The sequence below is a fragment of the Hetaerina americana genome, unplaced genomic scaffold (genome assembly GCF_022747635.1).
Source record: "Hetaerina americana unplaced genomic scaffold, ioHetAmer1.1.p SCAF_11, whole genome shotgun sequence".
Classification (NCBI taxonomy): Eukaryota; Metazoa; Arthropoda; class Insecta; order Odonata; family Calopterygidae; genus Hetaerina; species Hetaerina americana.
Window position 1 is genome coordinate 10,705,342 of NW_027286181.1, and position 11,508 is coordinate 10,716,849.

General features: G+C 37.6%; 1 protein-coding gene across 1 annotated transcript in view; it reads left to right on the plus strand.

Moving 5' to 3' along the window:
- Positions 1-6,642, plus strand: part of Blimp-1 (PR domain zinc finger protein 1) — a 180,294-nt gene extending 173,652 nt beyond the window's left edge. Inside the window, exon 13 of the mRNA XM_071599657.1 lies at positions 523-6,642. Coding sequence (XP_071455758.1) covers positions 523-797 — 275 coding nt within the window. The 3' untranslated portion in view covers positions 798-6,642. The remainder of the gene's footprint in view (positions 1-522) is intronic.
- The last annotated feature ends 4,866 nt before the right edge of the window (positions 6,643-11,508 follow it).

The following is an 11,508-nucleotide window of genomic DNA, read 5'->3' on the forward strand; positions in this document are numbered from 1 at the left end:
ATCCAGTTCCCGAAATATCACACCGCTTGGGTGAAGCTGAGTCTCCCCCGATAAGTCCCTACGAATCGAACCCAAGCCCTTCAGTAGCCAAACTTTTTATCCACTGAAATACTGTGTCCCCAAATTTTAATGCATGTTAAATACATCCAGTCCAATTATGACTTGTGTGATAATGTATTTAGTGAAGTATCGTCAGTAGCCAGTTCAGTAGCCAAACTTTTTATCCACTGAAATACTGTGTCCCCAAATTTTAATGCGTGTTAAATACATCCAGTCCAATTATGACTTGTGTGATAATGTATTTAGTGAAGTATCGTCAGGATATATAGACTTCTGTTTCCTATGTCCTGAGGTACGTCTTTCATATGGAAGACTAGAACTCATTTTGCACTGGTAGTTAAAGGTTTTAATATTAAGCATAGAGGAGAAACTCTGCAAATCAAATCACGGTGAATGTCTCGCGAGGGAGCGTGAGCGGTTTAAGCGACCTTGACCACACGATCCACTTTCTTTCCGCCACAGGGAGCTTGGAGAAGGAGCTAGCGGAGGGCGGTGACTCCCGGGATTCCTTTGAGGGCAACCCGCACCATCACCACCACCACCCGAGGCATCACCACCTGCACCTCCACCACCCACACCTCCAGCACCTCCCCTCCTCCTCCTCGTCGTCCTCCTCCTCCACCGCCTCCTCGCCCACCTCGTGCCACGGGCCCGGCCGGGGACCCCCGGACCAGCCTCAGCCCTCCAGGCCCTCCGTTATCGAGACCTCGCAGCCGCACGTCATCGAGTGCACCTGAGGTCCGATCGAGCGGCTTCCGCTCGGACTAAACCTGCTGGGGAGGAGCCGGGTGGGCGGCGGCGGTGGGATGCCCTCCTCGCCCCCCAGGGCTTTCAGGAGCCCCGGCATCCGCATGGCGGCCTCCATCTTCTCCAACTCGTGGTGCCGGAGGCTGCAGGAGAGGTGGCGCCCCAGGAAGGCGTCCTCCTCGGCAGCCTTGGCGTCGCGCGACAATCACCTCGAGAGGGCGCTGGCCCGCCTGGGAGGAGTGGGACTCCCCATCGTTCGCACCACTGCCGCCGCCACCGCCACCATCGGCGGGGGGGCCGTCGGCTGCTACGGCAACGCGGCCGCGACGGCCCAAGGCCGAAGCAGTGACAAGTGAGGTGTCTTTTTTTCGAATGCTCGTTGATGTCGCTATTTGCCAGGTGTGGACTGATAATTGTTTCGGGTCAGAAATCCTCCCCCCCCCCTGTCCTTTGTGAAAGGAAAAAGTGGGGGGGAGGGGGGGCGTGATTGGAGGAAGGCGAACGGGAATGTCACCCGTCGACCGCCCGTTACCCTCCCTCATCGCCATTGAAACAAAAAACCCTACGCTGGACCGGGTATCCCCCCCCACCTCTGGAGTGAGAGTTTTCCAAAGGATTGATATTTTTTTGCAATCGTTTTGGGTTCCGCCCGTGTCAAAGACGCCAGAGGATGAGTTGAACGGGTGAGGAGGAGGAGGAAAGAGGATCGCTCGCCGGGAAATTTTGTGAAACCCTTTATTTGGGCTGGAGGATCTCAGCTTCAGTTTTTCGTTGAGGCACCCACATACTGTGCATGTAAATGCATTAATAGGTAGATTTCAATGTAAGAGATGGACACCCATAGTGTGACCTTTGATACTCAAGTGAGTCTGCCTAGAGCCCACAGCAAAGACTCGTGAAATGTTTTCCGAGAAACGAGATTTTTACAGAAAAAAATCTCGGACAATGAAAGAATGCATGGAGGCAGTTTTTTTTGTGTGTAAAATTGAGCGTGTATAAAGAACTTTTTAGTGAGTCGGTGACCTTGGACACTATGTAATTATTTGCAGCAACGTAATATATTCATAACATAATATATATATATTTATGAACCTGCCTCTTTTTTTGTAAATATTTTGCACCAGTGAGATACAAACAAAGTGGATTTTCAAACTTTTTTAGGAGGTAGTGAAGACTGCAGTGGACGCTGTCTATTCCGGTAGTCTTGCAAAAAAATGGAAAGATTGGCCAAATTGCAAAAAAAGGAGATTTGAACATGTGGTGCACCGTGCAATTTTTTGAAAAGCCTAAGCGCCAAGTGTCGTTCGGCACTAATTAATATTAATATTAATCTCCCTCTCTCTATCTCAATATCTCTCTCTACCACGTGTAAAAAAAATACTACATTGAGCGTGATCCATGCATTTTTAAATTATCGTTTGGTAAATGATATTTTTTGGGAGTTCCGCTGTAGGGACGACGTGCTCTGGACACATTTTTATTGGAACTGGTCTCAGGTTTCACTGTCCACCACAAAATGGAGGAGGTGTCAGGCATTATAGGAAGTAGTTTTCTCCTAGGGAAAAATAAATAAATATATATATATATATATATAAATGAAAACTTAGGGCCAATACATTTTTATTTTCCTAAACTTGAAGGGTCTATTCCACTCTAAGGGTCGAAACCTCGCCGTGACACTGCATGGGAAACTTCGCGCACATACTATTGGGCGAAACGTCGTGCGTCACTTTTGGAAATATATAAGGGGAGTGAAAAATGATGTGTTATCCCGGACGAGGTTTCCCCGGGCAGAGGATTGCAAATAGACCCTCCGGATACAAAGCGGACATCACAAATGAACACACACTCTTTGAGTTTTTATTTTTCTCTGGCGATTTTTGCATTACACACAAAGACTCCAATCAGGTTTTGTACATACGTTTTTTAGAGTTATTTATTTTGTTTGCCTCTATGTGCGTGTCTGAGCGGTGCTAGTGTTTGAGCACGCTTCGTCACGGCCACCCCTGGCAATAAAAAGGGGGGGCGTTTCTTCAGGTCATTTTGAGAAAAAAATAAGTAATAAAACGTAAGCGTGATGGATGGGAAAGGGCAAATAATTTTTTTTTTCAAACAAAGCATGAGGCTCCCGGTCACATTTTTCTAAATGTAAGAGCAGAGAAAGCAGTAAGTAACATTATTCAAATGAAAACTACGAGTACCATCCTGAATTGTGAGGAGAGCATGTATACCTCATTCATTTAACTGCCGCCCCTGTAATTGAAAGTACATGAAAGCATTATATATATATACATAGCATATATAAGGATATAAATATATTATTGAATGTATTATAGAATGCACCATCACCGCCATACTTGCTCCATGTCTCTGTCTGTCGTTGTGCTTCTTGCACCTCGTGTCGTCATCTATATATATGTGTGTGTATTGTAATTTTTTTCGTCTGCAGTCGGCAAAATTTTTGTCTATAGTCCATCTTGGGAGTGTAATTGATATTTATAAAAGAAACAGTCGTCATCACTGCCATCTTTTATGTGAATGTACGTGGCGGTCACCGCTGTTTTACACATAGGAAGATTTTCTCTCTCTATATATTCATAATATTACATTACTCTCCCCTCTCTAACTCTCTCTCTCTCTCTATCTCTATCTAAAATTTTAGGCGCGTATATAATTCAAACAGAAAGCATTTTGAGTAGTGCGCTGAAAATAATACTTGCACAGAGTTTAAAAAAAAAGCAATTACGGATTTTTTTTGGTCGGGCTTAACTTGGAAACAATTTATTTCCTTTTTTGAAAGGATAGAGAAGTGTTGTTTGAGTGCGCCAGGAACTGTCCGAAGCAGAAGCGTAAGTGGATAACCTCGCGATTCCCATTCGCCGATAATTTTGAAGAAATAAAAGATAAACGGAATAATTAATTAATAAATAAATGGACGAGAACGTCGAAGAAATCTCGGGGAAGGGCCGTCCGTCTATCTGCCGTCGACGAGGTACTTCCCCTCATAATTAGTTTCACAAAAAATTGGGAGTGCGAGAGGATTGAGAATTTGCCGCATCGTGATTTGTTTCTATTGGTCGCGAACGATTTGTAAACGTTATTTTTTTCGTAGCGGATACGGACACATTTCCTGAATTCGTTTGGAAAAAAAAGAGGAAGCTAGTCCACCGGAATCGAAGACATGATAGTTTAAAAAAAAAGAACAATTGGACGTATTTTTTTGGGCCGGCGGAAGCGGGAAGGAGAAGGGAGGGAGGGGTTGTTGTCTCGTACGAACGCTTTCAAGTTGAAAACGCAAAAAAAAACCTCTGAGAAATAATAACTCCATTACAGTAGGGAGAGATGAGTTTTTAATGGTCTAAAAAAATCAAGTAATAAAATTCACCTTGTGCTAACGTAGACTAAGAGAAATCGTGTGCGAGTGCATGTGAGTGGGAATGAGCTGTTTTATGCATTAATTTTCTTCTCGAGTGTTCATCAAAGAGCGTTTTATTTTTCAAAGCTATATTGTATATTTAAGGAAAACAAAAAACAATTAAATTGAGTCTTCTTTAACAGGACTTAAAAATGAAATAAATCTCAGGCATTGATGATGATCCACGATCCCCCTTTTTTCGGTATTTTATTGTGATAATAATAATAATAATAATGTGACATGCATATATATTCTACCGTTTTACTCCGATATTCGCACCCATCAATATAAGTGAAAGCATACAAAGATACAAACAAAAACCGGTTTACCTGATGACATCCCACTATATTTTACCGCCAAAGATCCCTCGACAATCCTTGTGAAATAATGATATTCCTCCTGGGTTCAAACTCCGACTCAGCAGTTCCCAGCCCATTTACAGGCAGCGCATAAAAAAATAGTGTGAGCCATTTTTACGACAGAGCACATTGCATTTTCCAATCCCACAAGCCCCCGCAGTCCATCCAAAAGGTCGAAAGCCCTTCCAACTTCAAGCTCAATAGTGTTATTTTTTTCTCAGCAACCATCAAAAGGACAAAATGAATCAAAACTGTGCAAAATATGTGAGATTTTTTCAACTGACCACAGCTCAATAGATTTATTGAATGCTTCTCATTACACAGAACGGCAAACTCATATACTTTGACTAATTAGCAATATATTGTAAGTAGCGATGGTTCTCAGAGGAGTAAATGTTGGAAGGAGTTTGAGACATGAGGGTGGTGTGGGTTTTGCAGATTTGGTTGGTTTAGTATGTACTGTGTACACATTGCATTCAGCAATTCCTTTTATTTTTTGTATTCATTCAAACTATGGGGTTCCTATATACAACAGACATAAATATATATTATGATATACCTTGCAACAGAGAACAATGATCTCATTTTTAAAGAAAAAATAAATAAGTATTTTTTCAGGGCCACTTCCTTCACCCTCTTCATTCAATTCTTCCAACAATAAGCCAATAGACACAAAAAAATAATAAGAACATCATTTTTTGGTATCTGTTTACGCTGTGAATGCATTTCCAATTTTAACGTTGTGAGAAGAGTAAGAAAACAATTTTTAAAAAGGTTCAAAAAAGAAAACTCGCGTACGCATATTTAAAATAAACTATCAACGAATGAATTGTTAACTTTAAGAAATAGAAAAATGAGAGAGCTTTGTGCCTTCACCTCGTTTTGTGGAATTGGTCGTTGCTGTGTGATTCATAATAATAACGATTTGATTCATCCTCGTTCTAAGTGTACAATTTTTGTGATTTCACATGGACATTATATATATACATATAAATATATTTATTTTTTAGATAGTGTTAGTAATTAGTAAGAAAAGTAATACTTAATACAATCACTACTGTTTGTTGTCCATATCCAATTTTGTTTATCGGCTTTGCATTATTTATTGTTGCTTAGCGACCAGGTGTCGCTTTCGCGTCGCTCGTGTTGTAAATATTTATCTCCTACCACTTCCTCCATCACAACAAACTCAAAAAATGGAAAATTTCTCCTTCGAGAAAGTCGATACAATTTTGGTGTCAATTTTAAAATCTTTCCTATGTACTCCCCTCCAAGAAAATACCTTGTTATCTCTGTGTTTATTAACTTATTGTTATTTTCATATTTTTTGTGGAGGCAAGTGAGTGCTTTGGGAAGATTAAGTCTCAAATGGTTTGTTTGGTGGTCATTCGAGAGACAGAGCATACAAATGTAATGTAGGAGTTTTAATAATATTTATATTGTCACAAATGGGGCTGTCTTTCAGTTATTTGAAGCATTGTGAATGCGATGCTTCAAAGGTTAACATATTTTGTGTGCTATTTAATGTGAACTGCACCAAATCATGTTTAATTTCCTATTGTTAATGTCCCTGAACGAGAGCAATATATTTACCTAATCACAGAACTCTGTCTCTCCAAATGAAGCTATTTTGCAAAGCCTCTGAGTTCCATGACTGAAACCGTAATGGGAAATGAAATCTGTAATTAATGGAAAGTCTATCTCTTGCCTTATTGTCAGTTTGACTTCATGTGTATGCAAAATGTGTAAATATATATATTTGCTTTAATGCCCTGTTAGTTAGACTGGCCTACTTCACTTATGAATTGGGTGTAAAATTAAATCAAAATTGCATCCTATTCTTGATTGATTGTATAGTGACCATCCATGCATTACTGGTAAAATTTTGATCAAACACATTTGAGAATTTGTAAATCTGGGTTTTGACTGTTCTTGATATCCTATTTCAGAGATAAAGGAAGCTGATGACTTTATGAGTAAGGCATATATTTCTTTATTATGGTATTGCATAATCATAAATCATACATTCCCACGAAGCAATAAATGCTTTTCATTGTGAAATGGTTTTATTATTTATTTATCATCAAACCAAACTTCCCTCCCTTATCCTTGACCTTTTTGCCAGTAGTTCCATCTTCAAGCACCTTTGCCAATGGTGTGACGCAGCGCCTCTAGTGTGATAAAATACAACTTCTAGGAAACAAGGTTACCTTGGAAACGATGGCTTCATTTGTCAACATCAATTATGAAACTAGGATAGTGTCAGGAGTATTGTTCAAACTAATGCAAGACTTGAACCATTTCAAGCTAAAATCTTACGCTTTCAAATCCTGAATATAGAGATACAGTGAAAGAATATATCTTTCCTAAGTGAATTTTTAAGGTAAATTGTAACATTCCATTCTACGCTGTAAGATACCGGGTGACTGATAATGTCTTGCAGTTAAAAATAGTATTATAAAATTTTCGGGTTTGGCGAAATTTTAAAGAGTTACGAGGAAATCATTCATTCTTGTATGTTTATTGTCGATTATAGGCACTGTGAACTTTGTTAAATATTTGTAATCGTTAAAAATGATTGTTCTGAAATGTGTTCTGTTGACCGACCAATTCATCAATGAAGTTTTATCTTTCGTTGTAAGCCAGTCTGCGATCCGAGGAAACTCTCTGTCTTTTACGGGTTAGCAAGTAATCGTTATCATGCTAAACCGTGGGAAACCTATTTTATGGTTTTTCTAGCTTAAGTATTGTATTTCAATGTGTAGAGTTACTCGAGTAACTACTTAAAGTCTGTGTTCTGACGTTTAGTTGTTCATTCAGAAGTCTTATGGCATAATTAATTCGCTAAGTATTTTATGACTTGCAGTAGATTTTCAAGCGTTTAGTTCAACATTGATCAAAATTGTTCACCGTCCTCATTTTCATTTTAAGATAAAATTTCATTGCAGAAAAAAGTGCACCTGATATGGATATGGAGTGTTATTTAACCGTTTTACGGAGCGTACGGGGCTGGAAATCTTCGTCTTTGAAAAGTTGTAACTATTCTCCTACTGAAAAATTATGCCCAAAACATGTCACCCAGATTGGAAATAATATTATTCGGTGATTTCAGTTTCATCATTAAAGGTGACTGACTATATATTGCTAGTATACCCAGGGTGACTCATATCATTCCTGTGTTTGTATAGAAAAGCTAATCACATCAAAGATGTTATTATTCCGTGAGTAGTAGTAATCAAACATATCAAGTCACTATTTAGTGGTCTTTTTTGCATAGTATCTTCAAGTGTGAATATTCTGCCTTAAACTTCTACCCTCTCTAGAAATGCAATATTTTACAGTTCAGGTACTACCAGGTCAGATCTCACTTTTGTCACTTTCAATGAGAATGCTTAATTCGTTCATCACTTTCATCTTCATGCCATTCCAAGGCTTCCTTTTTGTGATGTTGTCTTCGAAATAAACTTGTTTATTCTGTTCATTTCATGAAGACTAACATGAAATAGAAGTGCGTATATTTGTCTCCTAAGTTAATGTTCATATATATCCTTATCATGTTGTAAAGTCATTCATTAGTCAAGGAAGTGCTATTGCAATGTAATGCCATAAAACTAACTTTTAATTAGTGCACTGAGAAATGCCATGATAATCATGTCTCTTTTTTTGCCTCCCTTATCACTTAATTCCACACCAGGAATAGTGTATTGTTTAAATTAATACCATGTCTATATTTTTAAATTAAGTAAATTCAGTGAAAAACAGTTAAGGTACTTCAGTTTTTCTCCTAATCACTAGAATATTTGGTTGGCTAAAATGTTCCCCTTTGTTATTTACAATCTATATCTTATTTCTGTGTAAGCTATTTCAAAAATGGTTGATCCATGGTAGTAGAGTTGGTACCTCTTGGTCAATGCCAGCACAAATGATTGAATCATAGCAGTATCAACATTTTTCAAATTAAACCACATCATTGAGGTTAATGTTGGTTATAACTGTAATGGCATTAAGTCATTTGTATTGTATAGGAATCAATTTTCCAGTTGTGGAAGTACATTTTGCTTTCATAAAATTCCTCAGAATGTATTTCGTATGGATGAAAATGAAGATCAAAGGAGTGCCTGAACAAGAAAAGTCAACTTATTTGAACTTCTCTTTGTTTTATAATTATTTGCACGAATAATGAAGGTTTAAATCCAAGTACACATTATGGTGTCTATTACAGTGACTTCTGGTCGTTCAAATTATGTAGATTCCCACAAAATCAGATAGCTTGAGGCATTAGATCCATTATAAAATTTTGCAGATTTTGTCACCCACTGTTCTCCCAATGTCAACAAAAAGCCACTGTCCTCCCTCAAATTATTCACATTAAATTCCTAATTGTTCATTTACTCTAGTCAATTTACTGCCATGGATCTGGACATCAATGGATGCAGATCTTTGTAAATGTCCAAGGGTTTGAGATTGCTAAGTATAAAAGCAGTAATGTCTTTTCATCTTCTCCGGTTTTTGATCAAATGATGAATATTATGAAATTTAACTATTTCAATAAGGGAAAAATAATGTAATTAATTGAAATTTGTTTGACATTTAGCCCTATAGCTCCAAAGAAGATGAAAAAGAAAGTGATTAACCTCTTAATGATTGTTAAAAAAGCTGTTTTATATCCTGAATAAACTCTGAAGAGCATGAAGAATGAATGAATAATTGTAGGGACCAATGATTTATGGAAGACTGGCACAATGGCACTGAAAATAAAAGAAAGTATTTCTAACCAAGTTATTGTGAACCACCTAGACCAGCATATTATAACAGTATCAAGGTACGTTTACAAATAATTTATCAGCTTTTTATATATTAACCCATTGAAGGAGATGGAATGGTGCTATAGACTGTTATGGCAGCATTTTGAGTAGACACCAATTAGCTCAGTGTATCTGGAGGAATTGCCTTGATAAACTATCAAATCAGCAATTGACATTTAATGTGCTGATAATAGCACCATTTCACTTTTATTTTCTGCTGGGTTATAGATAGGAACTTATGTAAAAAATAATATTACTGATGATAAGCATTTGATGTGCATCAGGTGACAACATCCTTCGTTTTGCTTTCAGTAACCTTTTAAAATATGCACTGAGTGAAAGCAAACTTTTTCACCATTGACATAAGTTATAGATTGAGAAAGATATTTTCAGTCACATTTTTGAAGGTTTCAGGGTCGTAAACATGGAACATTTCTGTTCCTCTATTGTAGTCACTTCATGGATCTTTATCTTTCACATCCAAAGACATTTTTGAGATCTTAATGCTTAGAAGAGAGTGGGCATAGTATAATAGAGCCCATGGAGTGCAGTAGTAATATCTCTCAAGGTTAATGGTGAATATTTCAAATTATTGGCTATCACTTTGGAAGTTTTTTGTTAAGTAAGTAAATATTATTCACCATTGAATGGTTCCTATATTCCATTTTCTCAATTTATAATACATACTCGAATAGAATTAATCTTTTGAGACAGAATTGGAAAATAGAACATATTGGCCCAAAGGAGACTACAAAGTAAAGCATAAAATTTGAGATTGTTTCCCTCCCCTTGGAATACATATTAAAAGCTATGCTTAATAGTTTTTCTGTGTACACCAAAGAATTCTACTCTTTGGTACAGTGGCACAGACATAGTTGTTTCCTTTGTTATGAAATGCCAAAGGATCCACACACATTTTTAAAACAATAGCATTAATCAACGGGCCACAGAAATTGGGCCAATGATTTTTGGTAACTTCTAGCTTCCTAAATTGTGTAATTATATTTCTGTAACCTGTGAATTTTTAATGAGTAAGAGGGACGAGTAATGCTGCTTATGTATAGGTTATGGGGTTAACCATTCGGAAAAACTAAAAATTATCAACTAGTAGGAATTGAATTAGATTTGATTGTATCTTACTAAGTTTTATGTAACATTTCAATATAGTTGTTAACTGCTATTCTTATATCCTTATTTCATCAAAATATGTGCATGAATGAGTATCTTCTATCAGGAGTGCTCAGAGAGATAATGCTATCACAATTCATCATGAGAATAGGGTAGTCTTCCCTGACCCATTTGGACCTCTTCAGTGAAGGGAAAACACCAACTCCCTGTGATGTGTGTGACTGCCCTCTCAGTATCTAACATCTCCAGACAAAGTGTCCTAGATACCTCATACAGGTATGTGCAGGTGGCTAGACCCGAGGGGGGTCTTAGAATACACTCTAGGTGATGACCCTGGTCATCTAAGCAAAATAATATCATTGTTAAATTAACAGGCCTACATAATGCCCTGTAATTTTTAATTTTGCAATAGACTATGGCAGGGTAGATCACGTGAATAAAATTGGAGAAATTAAGTGCAAAACCGATTTGAGATGTCATTTTCCTACAAACAATAAGGGATCACAATAACGTTGTCCAATCGCACTAGGGTGGGGGGGAGCAAAGTATTTAGTATCAAATGTAGTCTGGTGTGTAATCACCTCCTGCCCACCTGAAGTTGCTTGACAATTACCATAGTTATAGACGTAGAATTATATTTTCATTTTTAAAGATTAGTTTAGACTAGTATTAGCATCATTTTTTAAATATTTTTCCTTGGTTAGGTTAGGTCAGTACCAAATGACCTCTGCCATCAATGTTAATACAAAACCTAAATACTACTACTCAATTCTGCTACTTATGAAAGTGGTCCATTGTTCGTACCTGATAGCTACTAGTTTCCATATCACTTACCATTTTTTCAGATTTCTTCTTATGAGTCAATTCTTTATCATCTAACTATTGTTCCCAACATTTTGTATCATTAACTAAGACATTAAATGTGAAATAAGACTTGCAACTGAGTATGTATTCTTGAAATACTTCACACATATTCTAATACTACAATTTCACA